Source organism: Hyaena hyaena, unplaced genomic scaffold (assembly GCF_003009895.1).
Source record: "Hyaena hyaena isolate Hyena2069 unplaced genomic scaffold, ASM300989v1 scaffold_260, whole genome shotgun sequence".
NCBI classification, from domain to species: domain Eukaryota; kingdom Metazoa; phylum Chordata; class Mammalia; order Carnivora; family Hyaenidae; genus Hyaena; species Hyaena hyaena.
The window spans coordinates 246449-270638 of NW_024080892.1; the positions used below are offsets into that span (position 1 = coordinate 246449).

General features: G+C 40.6%; 2 protein-coding genes across 6 annotated transcripts in view; one reads left to right on the forward strand and one right to left on the reverse strand.

Moving 5' to 3' along the window:
* ANKDD1B (ankyrin repeat and death domain containing 1B) overlaps nucleotides 1–16164 on the forward strand; it is a 62143-nt gene extending 45979 nt beyond the window's left edge. Inside the window, exons 11-15 of the mRNA XM_039245559.1 lie at nucleotides 2115–2213; nucleotides 7555–7650; nucleotides 11320–11521; nucleotides 13730–13861; nucleotides 14923–16164. Coding sequence (XP_039101490.1) covers nucleotides 2115–2213; nucleotides 7555–7650; nucleotides 11320–11521; nucleotides 13730–13861; nucleotides 14923–14984 — 591 coding nt within the window. The 3' untranslated portion in view covers nucleotides 14985–16164. The remainder of the gene's footprint in view (nucleotides 1–2114; nucleotides 2214–7554; nucleotides 7651–11319; nucleotides 11522–13729; nucleotides 13862–14922) is intronic.
* A 2200-nt stretch (nucleotides 16165–18364) lies between these two features.
* POC5 (POC5 centriolar protein) overlaps nucleotides 18365–24190 on the reverse strand; it is a 39763-nt gene continuing 33937 nt past the window's right edge. For all 5 annotated transcript variants that reach the window (XM_039245565.1, XM_039245564.1, XM_039245566.1 and 2 more), the window contains 2 exons: nucleotides 22142–22318; nucleotides 18365–18587 (listed from right to left, as the gene is read on the reverse strand). In XM_039245565.1, coding sequence (XP_039101496.1) covers nucleotides 18444–18587; nucleotides 22142–22318 — 321 coding nt within the window. In that variant the 3' untranslated portion in view covers nucleotides 18365–18443. The remainder of the gene's footprint in view (nucleotides 18588–22141; nucleotides 22319–24190) is intronic.

A 24190-nucleotide genomic window follows, 5' to 3' on the forward strand; every position in this document is an offset into this window, starting at 1 on the left:
CAAAAGAGACCTCTTGGAATAAATAAAGGGCACCATAAATTCAATCTACTGGAGCAGAGTCAAATGCCCCGTAAGAGGAATCCATCACTGGCTAGATATGGAAATGGTGAGGTGGAAGATTTATAGGGGTGGGCACTGTCTGAATCGTGGCCTCCTCTGGCGCTGAGCTGCCTCTACCAGGAGCTATGGGAAGTAGGAAGAGAAACTTTTGGGAGAGGAGCCCTTTTGGAGCCCTGGAGACAGGTGAGAACTCGAGACTCCTCTTGGCGTTCTGGTTGTCTCTACCTAGAGAAGCCTCAGCTGGACCCTGAGGGGAGGGAGCAACCAGATACAGTGTGCATGCCTGCCTAGCCCCCTGGGGAGCCCTCTGTTTCCATGTCTTTGGCACCGGTGCAGTGCCACAGATCTGTCCAGTCTCCTCCATCTCCAACCTAGGAGTTCCTTTGTGCCAGATGGGAATAGAGACTTACCTACACTTCCGTCCCTTTCTTCCTCCAGGGACCTTGCTGCTCCTTGTGTTTTACTATCCTAAATGTTTGTGGGGGAGGGAAGGGGAACCTTTTTGTTGTTATACATACTTAACGTGTCTGAAGATGTTAATGCCCCAAATATTTCCTAATGTGCATAATCTTTGCTCTATACACAGAACTCATGTGTGATTTCGGTTTCATCATAATTGGTTAGATTCACTCTAGAAAGGAGGGTTTGTTAGGCTGCCCGCCGGTTATAGACCTAGACTTAATCATTTCAGTTCTCTGTTAGATTGGGAATATATTCAATGTATAACAATAAGAAAATATAAATAAGATAAAAATTTATAATTTGTCATTCCTCTAAGAAAGAGAACTCTTGTTAACATATTCATTCATTTCCTGCCTTCTAGACTTACAGCAGTGTTGTCAAATTGAGATTTTATTGGTGTTTGAGGTATGACACTTGTGTCTCTGTTCCATGTCGACGGAGACCTTTGATTGTTTGTCAGTGTAAGTGTGATGTTTTGGCTGAGCCCCCAGAGGGGCTGATTGCAACCCAAAAGTGAGTCTTCTAATCACTGCTTTCTAATACTAATTATACTAACGCCCCAAGCTGGTTGGCCCTGTGTCTCATTGGCAGAGTACGGAGCTAGATGCTATCATCCAGCTGTGTGACCCTGGGGAAGTTGCTTCCTGTCTCTGGTTTAAGGGTTGGACTAAACCATAAACAGCATTCCTTTCAGTACTAATATTTTAGAAATGTCTGCACATTAGCATTCCTGTCAGTGAGAGATTAAAGTGTGTGATTTTCTTGTGATACTGTATTTCTTTGAAACACCGTTATCATCTTGTGAAGAAAATGATTACCCCAGAAAGAAATTACGAGTTTTGCACTCTCTTATATAAACATAGGGAATTTACAAGATAGAGAAAAGCATCGAGAAAGCCATAAAAATAGCCCCTAATTCTGCCATCTTGACATTATTATTACTATTGCTGATGTGTTTCCTTCTCTAGATACAGTGCTGTGTCCTGAGGCTTTCAGTGTTAAACGAGTATTTTTTACGTTTTAAAAATTAATCTTTGAAACCATTGTTTAATTTGTGGTTAAGTGCACATGACATAAAATTTACCATTTTAACCGTTGTTAAATGTATCCTTCAGTGACCTGAAGTACATTCCCCTTGCTCTGCCACTGTCACCACCACCCAGCTCCAGAACTTCTTCTGTCTTCCCAAACTGAAACTCTGTACTCAGGACACACTAACTCCCCATTCTGCCCTCCCTGCAGTTCCTGGCAACCGCCACTCTGCTTTCTGTCGCTATGAACTTGACTATTGTAGTACATCATATTGAAGTCATATTTTAGAAGTAATTTTCAGTGGCTGCCTGCTAATCCAACATGTGGATATATCTCAGTTTATCCAATGAGTCTCTTTGTCAAACATGTAACTTCCTTTCAGTTTTTCACTGTTGTCAATAATCGTGCAGCAAATGTCCCCGTACTTCTTTTAAAATGTGATCTTAATCTATTTTCCCTCGTGCCTAAATAGGACATCTCTACTTTCCCTTTGCCTTTTCATTATTCAAGTTTTTCTCTTTAATGTGTTTAGATTACATTTTTGAAATTTCTCATGGCAGAGGCAGCAGACTCCTTTGCACATAGCTGCTGATCTTGGCAATGTGGAACTGGTGGACACCTTGCTGAAGGCAGGCTGTGACCTGAAGGTTGTCGATAAGGTAAGCTCACGGACTTCACTGTGTTCAGCCAAGATGCTTGTGAAGAGCTCTCTGTAGGCTGTAAGCCTTGAACAGCAACCTTAGCATACCCTTTGTGAAAAAAATGGACAAACCTTAGAGAAACCTTGTATCCTGATAGTAAAACAGCTGATTGTGATTGAGGTATGTGGGTAAGAAATTTTACTCTGCATAATAAAATATGTACTTTTTTAAAGTTTTTTTTTTTTTTTTATATAAGTAATCTCTACACCCAATGTAGGGCTTGAATTTATAACCCCAAGATGAATAGTCACATGCTCTACCAACTCAGCCAGCCAGCCATCCCTAAAGTATGTGTTTTTTAAATTAAAATTTTGTATTAATCTCTGGAAAAGATTAAAGATTCGGGTGGTCCAAAATTTAAAAATATAATCAGTAAAGATTTTACAGTAAAAATGTCCCACCTACCCCTGACCCCGTTTGTCTGGTTCCTGTACCACCCTTGCCAGTGGATCTGTTATCATAAATTTCTCTGTTCTTTCCAGTTTCTGTTTATGCATAAACAAGCAAGCATAAACCTCTAACAGTCTTACTACACTCCTCTGTCCTTTTTACACAGTGGTGCTATACCTGTACAGATTGTCCTGCATTTAGCTTTTCTCCTTCAAAAATATAAAGTGGAAACTGTTCCATATTTGTACAAGGAGAGTTTCTTCATTCTTTTTTGGGTAGCTGCACAATATACTGTGGTGTGGACATATCATAATTTGTTTAGTGTTTAGCTGGTGGGCATTTAAATTGTTCCTAATCTTTTGCTTTTATAAACAGAGCTACAGTCAGTGAATAAATATACATGTGTCTAAACTATTTTTACTTAAATTTAAAAAAAAATTTTAATTGTGAAATCAATATAACAAAATTTATCATCTTGACCCTTTAAAAAAAATTTAATGTTTATTTTTGAGACAGAGAGAGACAGAATATGAGCAGGGCAGGGGCAGAGAGAGAGACACACACAGAATCTGAAGCAGGCTCCAGGCTCTGAGTTGTCAGCAAAGAGACCGACATGGGGCTCAAACCCATGAACTGTGAGATCATGACCTGAGCCGAAGTCGGACTCTCAACCGATCAAGCCACCCAGGTGCCCCATCATCTTAACCATTTTTAAATGGATAGTTCAGTAGTGTTAAATCTGTTCACACTGTTATGCATCCAATCTCTAGAACTTTTTCATCTTGCAAAACTGAAACTCTATGAACAGCTACCCATTTCCTCGTCCTTCCCTAGCCTCTAGCAACCACCACTTTATTTTCTGCTTCTCTGAACTTGACTCTTCTGGGTACCTCATGTAAATAAAATAGTACAGTGTTAATCATTTTGTGACTGGCTTATTCCATTTAGCATAATGTCCTAAAGATTTATCTATGTTGTGGCACGCGTCAGAATTTTCCTTCCTTTTTAAGGCTGAATACTATTGCATTGTATGTCCATACCATATTTTGTTTATCCTTTCATCTGTGGATGGACATTTGGGTTGCTTCTACCTTTTGGTTATTGTCTAGACATGTTTGTAAAGAAAGACAACTTTGTTCGTTGATGCAGTAAAGCAGGCTCAATCACAGGAAGGTTGTGGGGCGGCCATTAGGTTCTAGCTTACTGAAAAGTGTAAACGCAGGAGACCAAGGTGTGGCAGCCCTGTTAGGTGCTCATACACACGCACCTTAGTTCAATTGTCACATCTCCTCAGTGAGGTGTCCAAAATTAGCCCAGTTTTCAAGAGATTTCAGTGATATCAGCATCACACACATAGTAAGATGCAGAGCCAGGCTTCAAAGCCGAAGCTTTCCCACAGCTGTGAGCAGAGGTGACCGCTTCTGCACCTTGCTGTTTTTCCCTTCCTTGTCTTCAACCACACTGTTCATCAGCTCAGCACAGCCCTAACTCCCTGTGTAAGCTGAGTTCACCCTCCTTACTGTTGAAGAATCACACATTTTACATCTGTGGGACTTGCAGTTGTCATGTATTATTTTACTTTTCTCTATATGTCAATTTTTTTAATTATCGTAAAAAGTTATATAAGCCTTGGGGCACCTGGGTGACTCAGTCAGTTAAAAGCCTGACTCTTGATCTCAGCTCAGGTCTTCATCTCATCAGGGTCATTAGTTTAAGCCCTGCTCTGGGCTCCACACTGGATGTGAGCCTACTAAAAAAAAAAAAAAAAAAAAAAAGGCAAGCCCATTGTGGACAATCTGGAAAACCCAGAAAAGCATAAGGAAGGAAAACGCATCCATGCATTAACTCTGTCACTTGGGTGAAACTTCCACTGTGGCTCATTACCTTCCTTTAGCATTTAGCATTAGTATTCACACATTGCATTAGTATTTACCACGCTTTCCTTTCATACTGGATTCCACTTTTTTATTAACACTTAGCACCTCTGGGCACTCTTGTGGGTGGAGAATCCATAGCATTGGGAAGGGAATTCGTGCTGGGCTGTCAGTGCCTGTGGCCAGATATCCTGGAAAATAGCAGCCTCAGTGCTACCATTTGACTCACAATTTGATTCTCCCATATTCCCTTCTCCTCTTCCCTCTTTTTTCTCTGGGCACATAGTTGGCACATAGTTGGCAGCCAACACCTATTTCATTGATAAAAACTACCTTTTCTACTCATTCCCACAATCTTTACCAAGGATAAGTGACTGTAAGAGTGAATGAAAGTATGGATGGAAAAAAGGAGCCAGAGTTTGGTGTAAATAGGACTTTCCCAGAAACCTGCCCCCTTGGTCAGGGGTGTCCCAAAGCTCCTGGAGGGCTTCCCACCCTAAGCAGCATGGGTTCTGGGTTTCCACTCCTGTGCACACTGCCTGGGAGGGTTTTCCTATGAACTTGAAAACGCTGCCTCTCCGAATGCTGCCTTCCCACACACAGTAGGCTGAGCATCCGGATTCAAATGGCTTCATAAGCTAGAATTTAGGCAGCATGCAATGAAAGACTTGCTAATTGCCTGCCAAGTGCCATTCTTCCTAATTTCATTGCTGTCTCTTTTGATGAGGAACTGATTACTGTCAGCCCTAATCTTCCAGCTCGCCTGGGTCTCAGCACCTCGACTCACAGCCCTGTGGGCTGGTGGGAGGGGCCTGTGTTGCGATGCTCAGCCCTGTGAGAGAATGATTGGGATAAACTGCCAGATCCCCAAGCATGGAAACAGGAGGTCCATAAAATTGGAACTTCTTCTGGGTTATTTCTTTTCTTTTTTTTTTTTTTTTTCACAAATAGTTTATTGTCAAATTAGTTTCCACATAACACTCAGTGCTCATCCCCATAAGTGTCCTCCTCTATGCCCATCCCCCGCCCCCACATCCATCAGTCCTCAGTTTTTGTCAGCATTCAAGAGTCTCTCATGGTTTGCCTCTCTCCCTTTCCCCCACCATTTCCGCCCTTCTTCTCCCCCTTGTTCCTCCGTCAAGTTCCTCCTAATCCTCCTATACGTGCAAACATATGATATTTGTCCTTCTCTGCCTGACTTATTTCGCTCAGCAGAACACCCTCAAGGTCCATCCATGTTGCTACACATGGCCAGATTTCATTGTTTCTCATTGCCATGGAGTATTCCATGGTATAGATAAACCACATCTTCTTGATCCATTGGTCTGTTGATGGACACTTAGGCTCTTTCCATGTTTTACCTATTGTGGAGAGTGCTGCTATGAACATTGGGGTACACGTGCTCCTATGCATCAGCATTTCTGTATCCCTTGGGTAAATTCCTAGCAGTGCTATTGCTGGGTCATAGGGGAGTTCTATTGTTAGTTTCCTGAGGAACCTCCACACTGTTTTCCAGAGGGGCTGTACCAGTTTCCATTCCCACCAACAGTGTAGGAGGGTGCCCGTTTCTCCACATCCTCGCCAGCATCTAGAGTTCTCTGATTTGCTCATTTTAGCCACTCTGACTGGCGTGAGGTGGTATCTCAGTGTGGTTTTGATTTGTATTTCCCTTCTTCTGGGTTATTTCTGACCATTCATTTTGATTATCTTCAGGATGGCTGAGCACATTTTTCCTGTGCCATTTGAAGATAAATAAAAACCACCATCCTTTGCTCAGGAAAGCATATAGATGTGTACATTGTGCAGGGCCTAAAATCTAGGGGACACAGCTTGCAAAGCTATGTGCTATAGCTTTGGGCTATATCCATCTTGACAAATGTGTGCCTTTTGTAATTTGTACAAGATATCATATGGATTCCCAAGCCACTCATGCCCCAAATTATGTCCAGAATATCCCTGATTGCTTATTCCATTTGGTTAAGTTTCCAATCCCTCACCTTTGGTTAGAGCCATAGAACAGAAAAAAATCCTAGATAGGAGTCCTGTGGGTTGAATTCTGTACTATAAATGAGTAGTTTCGTCATGGATGCTATTACTGTTTTTTTTTTTTTTTAATTTTATGTATTTAATCTTTACACCCAATGTGGGGTTCAAACTCACAACCCTGAGATCAAGAGTTGCATGCTCTCCCACTAGCTAGGCCTCAAGGGTGCTATTATTCTTAATAAGATCTGGCACTTTTCTTTTTACCCTCCTTAAAACACGGCTTCAACTTCTTGGCCTAAGATGGCTGTTCAAGCTCCTGCCATCTTGTGAGCATTCTAGTCAGGAGGAAGAGGAAAGGAAAGAGAATGACATCCTTACTGTCTTTAGAAATACTTCCCAGAAGTTGCACATGCCACTTCCATTTATATAACAGAACTTAGGTTACATATCTAAGTGCAAGGGAGGCTGAGAAATGTTTGGGTTGGTCAGATGCCCAGCTAAAATCAGGAGGTCTCTTCTTGGAGCTGAAGGAAAAGGCTATCAGGGGAAGGAGGTGTGGCACACTGACCAAAGTTCAAACCACAGGTGGAGTCAGTCCTCAGAGGAGAAAAATGTGTGATCCTATTATTTATTTGCTGAGGCCTTCCCAGTGCAGTGAGCCAGGCAGACCTCTGAAGGTCTCGGAGAGATGTTTGGGTTCTCATCAATAGAGGATGTGTAAAACATCGTCTGTTGATGGTGGGTCCCTAAGCCTAAATCTTTTCCCCTGCCCTGTGGATACAGCCCCTGACATCATCAATATCTAGCATCTCTTGAATAATTACCATGTATCATGCATAGTCCTAAGGGCTTGATATGCACTACCACATTTGCCCATCACCACTACAACCTGGGGTAGCCTTTGAGACCTAGAGAAGCTAAGGATTGACCCAAGTTCACCCTGCAGGGAGGCAGTAGGATCAAGATTTGAACTCAGGCCCCTCTGTTCCAAAGCTGGAGCTGTTAAACACTAGGCCATCCTGCCTGACACTTTTATTTTTAACTTGTAGCAAGGGAACACTGCCCTGGCCGTGGCCTCCAGAAGCAACCACAGCCTTGTAGTGGACATGATCATTAAAGCAGAGAGATACTATGCCTGGAAAGAGGTAAGGAACAGGACCAGCTCCGCAGGCGGCTCTCCTGCAACCCCCGTCTTCTGACAGGGCTTTGTGGGGTCGGTGTAACTCTTTTTTTTGCTCTCAGGGGCAGGGTCCTGGTCAATGCAATTATAGCAGTCCCTTGGGCCCGTGCTGCCCCATTCAGGGAATGAACTGCTGCCTCTCCCTCCCTTTCCTTTGCCAGCATCACTAGTTAGAGCTCAAGTGTGCAGAGCTCATAGGGCTAAGCGGCCCCATCAGTGTCAGCTCGAACAGACTTAGCATGCTTGCCCCACGTGCTTGGCTTCCAGGCTGTGCCCTCTGTCACAGAGTCTCTGGCTGTGGTACCTTGTGGAAATTCTCAAACCTACATTCTGATGAGTGGTAAGTTTACTTTCAAGGCTCTGTGGCTTAATACACGCCGGTGCTGGCTCTCTGACACTCAAGTATCCTGTGATAGTAGCAAAAACCTTATTCATCTTGAGAACACAAAAAACTTGTCTCCAAGACATTCTCTCTGCCTTCTTTCATTATTACATCCTCTGCTAGCTGCCACTCATGAAGCTTCTCAACAGAATGCCTTTCCCTCCTAAGATTATGTTACCAGGCACCACCCTCAATTTGTACTTTGTGTTATTGCCATGTTAGGTTGAATGATCCCCCCGGTCCAGTAGGTAGGGACCAGAATTCAGGTTCTACCCCTCAGTTGTTTACCCCTGAGGAGCATCAGGCCTGATTTGTTGTCTAGTTCCTAACCCTGAGTAATATCCCTTAAATCCTTAAGGCAAAATGCTTTGAATTGCTTCTTCTTGCTCACAATCCTGTTTAATTGGCTCAGTGGTCCTGCTATATTTTCTGGATGAAATACCGTATATATCATTTAAAGGCCACATCATCCTACTCAGACTTTTCTCATTTGCCTGTAAAACAAAACAACTTTTTTGTAACCATTAGAATTCTCTCTCTCTCCTCCTAGTCAATTTCTTTTCTTTTTCCTAAATGTTTATTTATTTATTTCGAGATGGGGAGAGCATGACTGGAGAAAGGGCAGAGAGACAGAGAGAGAGATAATCCCAAGTAGGCTCTGCACTGTCAGTGCAGAGCGCAATGTGGGGCTGGAACTCCAGAACTGTGAGATCATGACCTGAGCCGAAATCAAGGTCAGAGGCTTAACTGTATAAGCTACTCAGGTGCCCCTCAATTTCTGTTCCTCCTGCTCCTTTGTTCTCTTCCTCTTTGCCTTGGCTTCATCCTTACTTTCTTAGATCACTGTATTTGAGTGAAGGTAACTTTTCCAACTTCTGCGTTTTCTCTTGCTTTTTAAATGATTGTTTTCACATTTTCTTTAAAAATAGACCTATTCATTGGTTCTATTTTTAATGGCTGCTATTATTTTTAGATCCTTTTTCCTATTTGAGAATAAATTACTTTTCCACCAAATGAATAAGCCCTTTTTCCTAACAAATCTTTAAGATCTGAGAGTCAACTTTGAGAATCATATACAATGCACAAATGTATGAAGGAGACTGTTGGAAATGTAAGAGTTCACGTTGGTAACAACTGGGGACCAAAATCTAGAGTAGGAGGAAGGATATATATTTTTAAAATATATATCCTTAAAATTTTAACCAAACGCATTTATTACTTATTTTAAATTCACTTTGTTCATTAAACAGATATATCCTTTTTTTAAGCCAAATCCATTTATTATTACTTTAAATTCTCTTTGTTTATTAAGCAGATTTATATACTGGCCTAATATAAATTCTGGCCTAATGTAAGTCATTAAATCCAGTGGTTCAGAGGCAGATAGGAGCTTCCTAAAATCTGTCTCATGCTATTTTAATTTCCACCGTGTAAGCATGTGATACTCCTGCAAACAATCCAGTGCTTTGGTAGACACACTATTAATGCTTCCAAGGACTGTTTAAAAAGACCTGCACTGGGAGACCTAGGTGGCTCAATTGGGTGAATGTCTGTCTCTTGGTTTTAGCTCAGGTCTGTATCACAATTCATGGGATCGACCCTGGTGTGTTGGGCTTTGTACTGACAGCATGGAACTTGCTTGGGATTCTCTCTCTCCCTCTCTCTCTCTGCTCCTCCCTCATTGTGCTCTCTCTCTGCACCTTGCTCATTGTGCTCTCTTTCTCTCAAAGCAAATAAGTAAACTTAAAAAAAAAAAAAGAAAGAAAAAGAACTAGGCTTTCCAGATCCCTGACCCTTTCCAATGGAAGCTTGAAGGACCACTCGGCTCAATCCCAGAATGCACAGAACATGTGTGCTTCTCAGAGAAATAAAAACACTATGATACAAAGGTTAATGCATTTTGCAGGTTCTTCCCTCTACTTTGTGATGTTTTGGGTGTTGATCTTGTTGGATTCCTCATTGTTTCAGGAAAGGGAATGAAGAGAAAAGGAAAAAGTGAAGTGCCCATGGCTCTCAAGTTTGTTGGATGCCCCGCCCTCAGCCTTTCCTCTCAGGACTCCCCTGGAGTTAGGCGTTGTTGGAGTAAAGCTAGGGTTGCGGTAGAGAGAACCCTGCATTTTACAATCTCTGAAACATTCCTATTCCAACTTCTGTTCACAACGTCCAGATATGAGAGAAAAGACTGGCCCGTCTCCTTGGCATGCTTCCCAGGGCTTTGTAGACTTCCCAGAGGAGATTGCAGATGCTGTGAAATTCACAGGCTGCTCTGTGTTGGGGGCTGAGGCAGAGGCCCCACTGCTTTCTTCTCAGAGGTTTTGAGGACCAGGTGCCATATCCTTTTAGTCTGCTTCCTGCCCCAGCACCGACTCTTTTCTTGCTGTTCAGATTATTAAGATTCACTTTTATTTAAGTGAAAGACAAAAACTGGAATTGCCATATGTACAAAAGGATGATAGGAAGTCCCCAACCGCTTGGGCTGTGTGTCCTGCATGTCCTTAAGTGTTCCTGAAGGAGGACTGTCTGGAGTCCTGATGGCATATGCAGGACAGGCGCAGCTTGAGGGAGCCATGACACCTGTTTTCACTTGGAGACTGTCCTCCAGTTTCTTTGGCTGGAGTTAGCAGAAGGCACAATAGGAGTCTTTGAAAACCCAGAAAACCAGACATCAGTCCAGGCAGAGAAATGGTTGTGGTGGCTTAAGACAAAATGGTATTGATCCCTGTCCTCTCCACTCCTTTGGCCCCCAAAGTTAGACTTCTACTTTGCTCTCCTCGCACCAGAGTAGGATGAATGGAGGGACCAGCTCTGGGGTCCTAATTAAGAGAGTGTGTCCAATCTGGGCCTCACTGAGACTTTGATATGAAAAATCAAACATGCAAAAGAAGAAAGAGGGATATTGGTTAAAAGTAAGGCCTTCAAAGATGCCTTTGTTGTGACATGTGATGTTTCCTAAGCTAAGGCATCCCCTCTGTTTTGGGGTGAGTAAATATCCTCTGTTCTGGGATAGAAGCATGGAATACAACACAGCAAACCCCCTCACATTTCCTATGTCAGACGTACTCAAGCTTTTTACTTCAGACATTTGTCTCCACCTTGGATGACAAAAAGTGATCCAGTTACAAGTAATATTGAAAACATTAAGTCTCAGTTACCACCTTACCAGTTATATCTGAAAAATTGTCTATGTTCCATGAAATAAGGCAATATGCGCAAAATGTCTGAAACCATCTGATGCAGTCACCTTTAATTTAGGAGCATGGTGAGAACATCAGGGACCCATCAACCAGCTTTACTTTGACATTCAAGCAAGATCACAGCCTGGAGACCAGGCATATTCGCAGTATCCTCTGGAACCTGGCTTACCATCAGCTAAAGGCCAATGAATGGCAGAGGCTAGCCCGTTCCTGGAACTTTACAGATGACCAGATCAGAGCCATCGAGCAGCAGTGGTCAGGTGAGCATGGCCCAGGTGATGCGAGGGGAGATAGGAATAGCAGGCCTTCCTGGCAGGAGATCTTCCAGGTAAGTAGTTGGTGCTCATGACAAGCTGCAGACTACAAAGGGCCCAGGAATGGGGACAGTTAGCATAAGACCACAAAGATTGGGAACTTTGCAAACCGTGATCATTCCAGAGTAAACTGAAGTTTGCAAAGGATAATTACTTTACTGAGCCAAAATGAAAAGGTGGCATTTAACCTTTAAGGAAATTAAGGTTCCCAACTGAATAGGCACTAAGGAAGCAAGGACTTACTGGTGGGCGTATCCCTGGGAAACTAGCCTATTTCTAGTATGCCTTGAGATTGTCTTGGGGTGAAAAGGTTCATTCCCTAACAAAAGGCTCACCGTTTAGGGCTTCCACTCCAGGAGGACTCCCTTAAGCCAAGTCTGGTATACAGAGTTCTTACAGGACAAGGCCTTGGATGAGAGACCAGCTGTCCCATGGGAGACTTGGGATACGGACTCAGGCCTCTCCCGAGGAGAAAGTTCCAAGCCACAGAAGCAATTCAGCCAGACTCCAGCTGTCAGAATTAGTGAGAACAGGTCAGCTGGAGTCATTAGCTTTGCTTTTTTTATGATTTGACAAAAACCTAGGAAACATAGAAAATTTGTTTGGCATTAATCAGCTAATTAGCTTTACAGACAAGAAAGCACATACTTTTCTTGACAAAATGTTCCATTCAGAGCACTTTCCTTACGTGGGTATTATGAGATGTAAAGAAGTCCCATGCTCAGGAGTTGACCTGCATTACTGATTGCTGGGATCGTAGAAAGCAAAATCACAGCCCCTGAATACATGCTTCTTAAACCACCTACAAGTAAATTATGGCACTTTATATTACTAATTCTAAGGCTACACTGTCATGTAAAAAATGGAAGATAATGCATTGAAGATGTTGAATATTGATTACAGCTTCTGTAAAGGTTCCTTTCCTACTGTTAAGATTTCTCCTTTTTCACTAATCAGGCATACAGCATTCTGTGACGCATTTAGGAAAATTTAGTTGCCGTCTCAAAACCTCTCTTGACCTAAAGAAATGATTTGAAAATACAGTGTATCTTCAGAGTACCTGCCAGCAGGATAAAGGGGACTTAACGTGTTTTAGTTGAAACAGTACGGAGTGCCTAGAGTGTGGTTTGTTCGACCAGGCGAGGGCTGAATCAGCTCTGTAAGGCAGGGTGCATGTTTGGTGGGATTTATAATCTAGCTGGCATGACAACAGCAACATGCACAATCCAAATACAATCCAGGGTAACGCTACTGCCACTAAGGAGTTTGTGGGCTTTTAAGCAAAGGAGCGACATTTGACGGTGGCATTTAAGAATTAGTTTGTCAAATGCAAGATGAAGGAAGAACAGGACGTGCCTAGGAGTACATTGTTTCCGGGTCCAGGTGGCTCTCCCTGCTTCTCTGACAGTCTTTCCAGCAAGCTTCCTCCCCAGAGCTCAGGCCCTCCTCTCGAGGCATCTGCCTGCTCCTACACACGCTCTGCTAGAACTAGGATCCTGCCTTGTGTTTGTAACCGCGACCTCTCCTTGGAGACACGGGTCTCAGCTCTTCCCCAAACATCTCTCAGGGGTTAGGTATCCAGGGCGTATTTGCCCAGTGAGTCGCCCTGGCCCAGGGCACGCAGACTTCCATCAGACACTGGAGTGGCACGATGGCGCACGCCTGCTGCTTAGAGTGTGGTTAATGGACAGCAGCGGCAGCACCTGCGAGCTTACTGGAAGTGCAGAGCCTAACCCCAGGCTGCCTGGATGAGACTCCGTCCTCACAGGATCCCCAGGTGAAATATGCACTGTGAGTTGGAGAAATGGGGGTGTGTAGCAGTGCTACCTGAACATGGGAGGAGAGCTCCACATCTCAGGAAGATTGTCCCTTACCGTTGGGCAGGGACTTAGCTGTTGAAGCTTATATCTGCTCCTTTGGTCTGTGTCAAGCACAGTAGGTGCATGGCAAGTGCTGGAGTGAATCCACACTCTGGTCACCCTCCATGAATTCCAGCGAGGGGAACTGGAAGGGCTTTCATCCACTGGACTTCTTCTCTAAAGGCCATCAGAAGAATGAGTTGCAACCACAGAAAATTCCGTTAGAATGGAGATCACAATAAAAAGAGACATCGGCACGTGGTGTTTCGCCTCTGACTCTATGTGCTTGGCACAGGAAAGGGAAGTTTCCGTGAACACGGCCACAGGGCTTTGCTCATCTGGCTGCATGGGACCCTGATGACACAGTCCACTCCGGTCAAGCATCTGTATGAAGAGCTGGTACGCACAGGTTTCCCAGAACTAGCTGGTGAGTTAAATTTTCAAGATAGAAGTTCCTTCTCCCTTAAAATGGTGGGGACGGTCCCCTGAAACAATACTGTCCATAAATAGCAGCAGTCTCAGTTTCGGGAGAGCTGTGGCTCATAAATATGCAGCTCCTCTGGTGAGTGACTCAGTCAATAACTGATCGTGGTTTAGCCTGGTGGTTCTCAGTGTCACCCCCTACTGGGCATCTGAAGAAGTGGAGGTGTATTTCTGTTGTGTATGTGTGGCAGGATTTGGAGGTGTGTGTTTAGGGTGCAGAGTGCCAGGAGAAGGCAGGAATGATAAACCATCTTGTGAGATTTTAGTATAGTTTCCATAACTAAGCAGTGTCCTGCTCAAAATGCCATTTTGCCCCTGTTGGGGAAATTTGCAAGTTGGTATATTCAAAAGGATTATCTCTAGGTTAAAAGAAAAGAGCAGATGGGCTTTTACTTTGGCGGCTGAGGTTACTGCTAAAATTCACTTGCCCAAAGACTATACTGTCAGGGAAGATGTCTTTAAAACTTAACAATAAATTAGGTGGTGTTACAAGTCTCCTGTAATAATAACGACTCAAGCATAATATAGGCACATCTGCCATTATTTTCACTGATGCAGTTTTACCTGAACCTCACAGCATCACTGCATGAATCACACCACTGATCCAATATGCAGTTTCAAGCAGTGGTAGGTAAAGGAATCATGCGTGGATAATGTCTGCTCTGGTGACATTATCATCACAGCACTGGGATTGTTCCCTCAATTTTAAATGTATTTGTTTCTATAAAAGAGTATCCATAAGAATTCTTGGGGGAGAGTAAGAGGCAGCCCACTGAGGCAGTGCAGGGCATGTGCTCAGGAGCAAGACCGTGCGGGCCTGTATCTGAACTCCAGCATGAACAGGTTGTGTGAGCTTGAGCAAGTTCTACAGCCTCACTGTGCCAGTGTTCTCCTTCACTAACTAGAAAAGTTGTATGTCAAGGGTTCTTGTGGGATTGAGTCATAGTGCCTGGTACGTAGCAAGTGCTTAGTTAATAATAAATGTTATCCTATTTTTTTTTTCAGAAAAGATCCGTCAATTCAAAAATGAAACTGATGCAAGGTCCAAGAAATGTGCAGTTTCATAAATGCCTAAAGAAATTGTATTTAATTGGTTTTCCACTCAGCACTGCCCTTTACATTCAGTTCTTTAATGCCATAAAGTCCTAGCAATAGTATTGATTTTCCTTTCAGCTATGAAGATGGTGGTGACAGATGAAAAAATGGTATTAATACTTTACACCTACTGAGATGAAAGGTCAAAGGTTTTTTTGATTTTTTGCTTAAAGCAAATTGTATATGATTTTTGCATTTCTACCATTTGATGCAACATATGTGTAGCATAATCTAAGTTTTGGTTCATCCTGTTTTTTAAAAAAAAAACGATGGTGGGAACAGCATCCTGGCATGGGGAAAAACCAAGGGATTTAGAATAGACAGACATGGTTTTAATAATGGTTTTACTACTTATTAACTGTGAGGCTTTGGGCATACTAATATCCAAGTTCTCAAATCTTCAGTTTCCTCCTCCATAAAATGGGAGGAGTGTCTCTCTGCCATAGCACTGATGATGAAGGTTGAATGCCTGTAAAATCCCTAACCTCAGGCCCAGAGTATTGAAATCATCCCCTGTGAGTTATTTCTCTTCAGTAAGAGAAACTACCTTTGAAAATTTGTAGTTACTGTTGGCTTTAAATAACATATATGTGTAATAATAGTGCTTAGAAAAGACCGGAAATATGTATACCAATGTATTTTTTTAAATCTCTTGGTGGTGTAGTACAGGTGATTTATTTTTTTTGTACTTTTTGGTACTTTCCAATTTTTTTGGCCATGAGCATGCATTATTTTTAGAATCTGAGAAAGTTTTGAAATAAATATGAAATTAAGTATCAACTCATATCAGCTTATAAGCACCCATTCATGATAACTTAAGGATTTCCATTCTCAAACTCTGATTCTAATTCCCTAAGGTGCCAGAGATAAAATCATGAGCAGTATCAGTCCAGTTATTCTATCCTGAATTGGCAGTTTTACATCTTGGCCTCATGTGGATTGTAAATGGCCCACTTACTTCTATGAATGTTTAAAACAAGTCATATGTTCACAGGAGTCCAAAAAGATTTTAAGAAAACTATTCGGTGAAAAGTCATGTCTCCATCTGTTCTTCAATACGGCTGGTTTCCACTGACCATGCAACTTACTCCCTTTCCAAAATCTGGGTAACCTCTTTATGCAAAAGTAAATAAAGAGAATACATACTCTTAAGTGAATTAACTTAGGCTAACACTATTTGGTTCTGCTTTGGACACTATATACTTTCTAGAGCTTAGCTAAAATGCCTTTTAAAAAATGTTTACGATATTCTCAATTATAATATTCTTAACATTCCCTTAGCTTGTCCACATGGTTATGGCTTGGGTACTGAAAACCATTCCCAGCTGTCACCTCGGTTCCTCAGAAAAGCAGAACTTGAGACCAAAGTTTATGCATAGCTGCTTTTTTTAAGGAGTGGAAATCCATGGAAGCAAGAATAAGGGAAAAGGGGAGTGAGATGGAGAAGAAAGAAGAGCCCAGACCAAGGTGAAATACCACACTGGCCACGACCTGGCAGCAAGCATAACTGATAATCTGACTTTGAGGGTACTCTCTTCTGAGAGAAGGGCTGGACTGGTACACCTCACGGCAGTTTGTACAAGGGAGAAAGGAAAATCTCATCTGTTAACTCAATGGGGTGTTAATTCTGGGCTGTGTATGAGTAGGCTTCAAGTGAAGCCTGTGGTCTCTTGTGATCCTCTCAGAGTGCCTGGGGAAGCCCAGAGATAGGCACGGCCATGGTATAGGTAGCACAGGATGAGGTGCTGTTGCTTTGTGTTTGTTGAAACCCACGAGGAGCTATCCCACAGTGGTAGCGGGCCAGATATTGGCATATTTCACATTTATTCTCATCTTCCATTACAATCTGAAGCAATAAGAAAAAGTATTTCCTATAATAACGTTAGAGCATAGAACTAGGTCATGTTCAGAGTGAAAGAAGCTTCTAATTAAGTCCATCCACTTCTGCTTTCATATCCATTTCCAGATATGAAAACTACGACTCGTCAGATTCTTTAGAATTTATACTAGTTTTTTATGTAACCCAAAATACTTTGTGAAATAGGTGGGATGGCAGATCTCAATGTCTCACAGATGGGATCCTAAGACTCATGAAATTAAATGTCTGACCCCAGATCACCCAGTCAGCCTGGTCTTGTTTTCCTTCATCACTTTCACCCAGATTCTTCCTACAGGCGGCCATTGAAAAGTCTCTGCCCAGGCGCAGGTTTGCTGAGTTGCCCAGCACTATTACCCTCAAAGGGTGATGTTAGGATGTTCAGGTAGAAAAAAGGTTCAACACTGCAGAGTTTCAAAAAGGCAAGAAAACAGAACCATTCTAATAGGAAATTTCTTTTTGATGTCTCTCTGTTTTTGTGCTAGTAAAAAAAATCTTTCCCTTTTATCATTAAAATTATTGAGAGGTCTTACCATTTCCCATTCTTAATTGTCAGAGTCAGGAAAATGAAGACTAAGGCACTAAAATCACAGAAATCTTTGTGTGTCATTATTATCCTTCTTGGTCTTTATCTCTTTAATTTTAAAATAAAAATAGTTTCTATTAGTTTTAATAATTAAAAACATTTTTTAATGTTCATTTTTGAGAGAGAGACAGACAGACAGACAGACAGAATATGCATGGGGGAGGGACAGAGAGAGAAGGAGATGCAGAACTCAAAGTGGGCTACAGGGTCCGAGCTCTCAGCACAGAGCCCAACGTGGGGCTTGAACTCACGAACTGCGAGATCAAGACCTCACCCAAAGTCGGACACTTAACCGACTGAGCCACCCAGCCCCCCTTAATAATTTTTTTAGTAAAGTTCTCAAAGTTTACTTGGTAACACTAGAAATGATTTAGCCTTTTGGAAATAACATTAAAAAAATATTTATATATTTTTATGATGTAATCAGTGACAGGTTGAACCTATTAAAAAATCAAGTCATTTTTGGGGCGCCTGGGTGGCTTAGTCAGTTAAGCGTCCGACTTTCCGACTTTCGCTTAGGTCATGATCTCGCGGTTTGTGGGTTCGAGCCCCGCGTCGGGCTCTGTGCTGACTGCCAGCTTGGAGCCTGGAGCCTGTTTCAGTCTGTGACTCCCTCTCTCTCTGACCCTCCCCTGCTCACGCTGTCTCTCTCTCCTAGAAATAAAAAAAAAAAAAAAAAAAAAAAAATAAAAAAAAAAAAAAAAAACAAACATTAAAAAAAAAAAAAAAATCAAGTCATTTTTAATTTAAAAAATTTTTACTTAATTGCTTAAATTAAAAAAAAACATTAAAATAATCCTAAATATAGTTACAAAGGATGGTATGGCTTGAAAAAGCCTCTTGGAATTTTGAAAAGATGAACATGATGTATCCATGATGTTTTAAGAATATGAAATTTTAAAAACCAGAGGCTTTTAATCCTTGGTAAAACCAGATGAATTAAAAGGTCTCAATATGTACATATTCATTTTAGTCAACCACTTTTATGGAATGGATGGTTGTGAGAGACTGCGTGTGAGTTGACCTCGTTCCGAGGGATCTAGAAGCTGAGGTACTACTTTCGGGATGAATCGTCCGGGGATATTTTGCAGCAGCAGCTTGAGGAATGGTTTGCTGAAAAGGTAAAAATCTGCTTTAACAATCCCACAAAATGACACACATTAAATACCATTTCATTATATATAATTTAACCAAACAAACATTTGTTAAGCACCCGGTAGATACGTGCAATAAGTTGGTGAAGCAGCCATTAAACAATTAAGGACCAAACAATGGTCTGTAATCCATAATTTAGACTGATGTGCCCAATACCCTCTGCTCAGCTTGTATTCCAGAGGATCACAAAAAGGAGCCATGGGAGTCATTCCTCAAAGAGGACTCAAGTGGAATCTTAGAATGTTTAGAGACCAGATGTAGAAAAGGACTTTATAGTGTTTGGAAGAAGGGTCAGCCCTGAGTCCTCCCTTGATTCCAAGCAGTATTCTCCTCGCTGTACCTGTTAACATCAGGTTACACAGGGAGTTCAATCAGGGAACACAGGGAAAACTCTGAGGAATCCTGTCTGGTCCTTGCTTCAAATCAGAGTAAAGCAGATCTCTCCTATTTCAACCCAGTTCACCTGGAAGCTGACTAAACCTTTTATGATCATACAGGAAGAGATCTTTCCAGATGCCCGGTGCTCCTTAAAGTGGATTACAATTTTCTATGCAAAGAAATAACTAGACATTGAGGACACACACTGAGAGGATACCCACACTACATCAGAACTCAAGGGAACACCTTGGACCTCAGCACTGACGCAGTACAGTCAGTGCACCACTGACTTCATCTATGCAGAGAATACGTACAAGTATATATTATGGATGTAAGTACATACAACGTGTATACTCATGTGTAAAATGTGCAAGGATTTTCTACTTTATACTGGATACAGCTTCTTAGTAGACTTGTTATCCAGTTCTAAGTCCACCTCACTGAATAGTACATGGAAACTCCTAGCAGGGTCTTCTACTTAGAAAAGTCATCTCTAAAATCCCTGAAGTAAAATTATATACAGTTGATCCAAGCATTCGTTATGTATTTTAAAAATCCTGTGATGCAGCTTTTACTTAAATGAGTGAAAACTCTTAAAGGTCTTCATGGCAGATTCTGTTTTAAGAGTTCCTCTTTAGAGAAATTTCTTTGTCTTAAAAGTATTTTATATAAATGTTTCTTTGTACTTAAATAACTAGATAGCCATTATAGATGGGGGAGATTCTTCCAACTAGTATGAAAATTAGGTTGCTAACCACCAAATCTGACCCTGTTAAAAGAACTACTTCTCCTTGGGGAGGATGGGAAAAAGGGAGTGTAGAAACAGATTCACCTTACCAATGGTTTCATGATCTATAAAAATGGCAGAGAACGAAGTAGCACTAGGAACAAGCAATTATCCAGCAGATGGGGCTAAAGTGTCAGAAATCTGACAGGTCTTGATTTTTGGGGATAAAATGAAAAATAGTACAGAGGACCGCCACAATGTCTGTTACATAATCCCACTTAGGTAATAATGGAAGCAGTTTATGGCTGTCTCCTTCATGAGCAATTACTGGAGAAGTACTATACATAGTGAATCAGCAAAGGGCAGCTGGGGAGGTAAATCTCAGAAACGGGTTTTAAGACTATTTCCATTTTTTTTTCTGTAGAATACGAATTTCTATCATTAGTACAAAAACAAAGTCTGCCTCGGGGCGCCTGGGTGGCTTAGTCGGTTAGGTGTCCGACTTCGGCTCAACTCATGATCTCATGTTAGTGAGTTAAAGCCCCGCGTCGGGCTCTGTGCTGACAGCTAGCTTAGAGCCTGGAGCCTGCTTCAGATTCTGTGTCTCCCTCTCTCTGTGACCCTACCCAGCTCGCTCTGTCTCTCTCTCTCTCACTCAGAAATAAATAAAACATTTAAAAAAATTCAGAAACAAAGGCTGCCTAAATTAAAAGCATATATATGGTTTCTTTACACCTTCTTTATCATACAAATGGACAGTCCCTCTCCCTCTCTATGCACGTATGTGCTGAGAAAAACAGAAATGAGTTCTTCTCTTCTCGTTTCTGATAACTGAACTCACATACTCAAAAGTAAATTGAGAGGTCGTCTAAGGACTTTCAGAGACTTTGCAGTCTCTGCAGGCTAAGACCCCCATCCATCCTCCATATCCTTATCTGGGCATGTTGGCTCCGCCTAAGTCTTCCAATTCACTGTGGCCATTCTTTACCTGAGGTTAAATTTAATGAATTATAATGAACCACTCCAGCTTGCATTGATTTAATCATCTAGTGGCCATCTAGTGCCCAGAAAGTAAAGGATATAAAAACCATCCCATATTTATTTTTGCTAAAACTCTGATACTATTATAGTTGTTGTTCCTCTTTAAGGATGTGACCTTATAACTTTCAAAAATTAAACTTCATGAGGCAATTATTGATTTATATGTATCCCATGTACCTTTCTCTAGTAATTTTTATTAAGTTAAATTTGACCAAGAAGGGTAATAATGACACACAAAGATTTCTGTGATTTTAGTGCATTAGTCTTCATTTTCCTAAGACTCTGACAATTAAAAATGGGAAATGGTAAGACCTCTCAATAATTTTAATGATAAAAGGGAAAGATTTTTTTACTAGCACAAAAACAGAGAGACATCAAAAAGAAATTTCCTATTAGAATGGTCCTATTTTCTTGCCTTTTTGAAGGCAAGAAATGATTTCTCATTAATTTAAAAAAAGAGACAAAAACTGTTTACACATTACCTGCTGTTTATATAGCAGGTACTTGATTATAAGAAACACTATTACCCTCAAAGGGTGATGTTAGGATGTTCAGGGAGAAACAACCGATTTTAAAAGAGAAAGTCTCCTAACATAAATTTTCAATGTTAGACAACACTGTGGTTTTACAGTTTATGAAGTGCCTTTATATATCTTATTCAGTTTTCACATTACCTCAGTTACTCCTAAAACCAGCAAATAACTCTAGGAGCTAAGTACCCTTAACAGTCCCATTTTACGCATGAGAAAGTGGAGGTTCAGATATTTTACTTGATATGTGTGATCAAAGGCAGTAGGTAGCAAAAGGGAGTCACTCACTCAGGATTTTTTGTTTATTTTTGCTTAAATACTAGGCATTTTCCTTTATATCACATGAATTTAGTGAAATTTGAATCTTTTTCCACACTACAAATAAGCTGACAGTTGAAAAAAAGGGGAAGAAGACTAAAAAAAAGGAAAAAAATTAAAGACTATAAAAATATCAAAGTGTTTCTTATAATCAAATACCTACTATATGAACAGCAGGTAATGAGTAAACAGTTTTTGTCTCTTTTTTTAAATTAATGAGAAATCATTTATATATTTCTTTTGGCTACCAACACAGTGGATTACTTTATGTGTTGATAAGTTTTACACTGTTGAGAAGAAATAATGTTTCTAAAATTAATTTCCTAAAAAAGAGGAAAAGCAGATTTAGATCAGGTTTGGTGATTCCAAGTATATAAAGACTATAACAATAAAAGGTAGAACAAGTAACAGTCATCATGAATTTTGATCCTCTCAACATGTAACTTAAGTGTTAATTAGTCTATAAACTCTCAGGAAAAAAGATTTTTTGATAAAGATCATCAAATACATATACTCACCACTGTGACTGGATGATGTTTTTCCACAACAACTGAGCTCATGGGAGGAGAAACTCCCATTATAGCTAAGCTGCTACTAATTCTGTTTTTTGAGGCAAAATCACATCTCCCTGTGATGCGGGCTGTAATTGTTCTTCCTGCTTTCTGTTGTGCAGATGTCACAATTCTGGGCATGTACTAAAAAAACAAAGAAATATCCAGGTGGTAAAAAATCATGGCAAAATAGATAGTACTTTTGCTGTAACTGATGAACAGGCACTTGAAAAATAATTTAACCGACTTTAACATGGAAAAACTAAAACAGTGAGATAAAAGGCAAAATACACAACCAAGCACCCCAAAACACCTTTTTATAACTTTGGTGTACCCAACCATTTTATAAGATTTTGTAAACTTAAAAAAAACTCTTTATTCTGAAATAATTATAGACTCCTAGGAAGTTGAAGCGATAGTACAGAGAGGTCCTGTGTATTCCTCACCCAGTTTCCTGCAATGATTACATCTTACATATTTTCCCTATTCAAGGTTATCTCAGTTATCTCTTTTTAAAAAATATGTTTTAATGTTTATTTTTGAGGGAGAGAGAGAGACAGAGAGACAAAGCATGAGCTGGGGAGGGGCAGAGAAAGAGGGAGACAAAGCATCCGAAGCAGGTTCCAGGCTCTGAGCTGTCAGCACAGAGTCTGATGCAGGGCTCGAACCCACAAACCATGGGATCATGACTTGAGCCAAAGTCAGACGTTTAATCTACTGAGACACTCAGGCGCCCCTCAGTTTTATTTTTCAATGCACATAGATTTAAAAAATTGTAGTTAATTTTGTCACTAATTTCTTCCATAAAGCAATCAACAAACCTGCTTTAGACAGTTGAGGTCATTATACTCTTCCAACATTTACTTATTTTGGTTTAACTTATTAAAATATTTGAAATTTCAGTGTGAATTATTAGTCTAATTTTCCCTCTATTTTTCCCAAAACCATATTATTAAATAGTGATCTTTCCTCATTGTTATTTTAGGTATCACTCACTGAGTTCTTCATATTATCTGCACTTAGCTGCAGATGGTCACAGCAGTATCTTGTAACAGATAAATAGTGAGTTCCATGAAGAAATACCTCTGGGAAAATTTAAATGATGGAATATTGATGTGTCGGGAGGACTTTAAGAAAATAGCACTCAGTAAGTGAGGTTTTTTGAGTCTTTGGAAGTTTGGACAGACTTAATTACAGTTGCACAGATAATCAAGCAAAGACAAAAATAAAAGAATCAATTCCAGGAACAAAAAATTGTACCAGAAAAGAAATGTAGGCATAGTATACATTTGCAGCTTAGCTATATTTAAATAGTCATCATAAATATTAACTTAATGCAAAGTTTGGAATATCTACATTTAATTATAGAAAGAGGATGGGGAGGAGAAGGGATGGAAAAAGATGGTATTAAAAAAGTCAATTCTTTCATCCATAATAATTTGCCAACAGATAAAATTTAAAATTAATGCATGTGTAAATAAAGATATGAGGATATTATTTAGGAAATTAGAAAGTAAATAGGAGAAAACAGCTAATAGAATTTAGGGAGAGGTATGTAGAGGACTGTTTCTCACTATCATACTTGTAGAAACTATTTGGCTATTTAATATAAACTTTTATGGATCTTACGAATTTAAGCAACTAAAACTAGATCCTAAAATATTTACAGACATGTTTCTGTGGACTAAATTCATGCTTCTGACCTTAAGGAAACCTCATCCTATTTCTTATTAAAATAAGGTATAAAAAAGATTCTATAAACTGCTGTATCTTAACATTTAAAAACTATTTTAAAATGCAAAATATAAAATTAATTGCTGGCAAGAATATTCTTTATGAATAATTGCAAACTGAAGTCCAATTGAGCTGGTAACCTTATTCCTGCCCAGTCACATTTGAGGGGTATAAGCACTCCCATCCAAACAGCTGTTCCCACTTGGAGGGGGAAGGAATGCAAAAGAAACCTGCCACATTTTGAATGGGAGACATTTGGAAAGAAAAACTACAGTAGCTGGA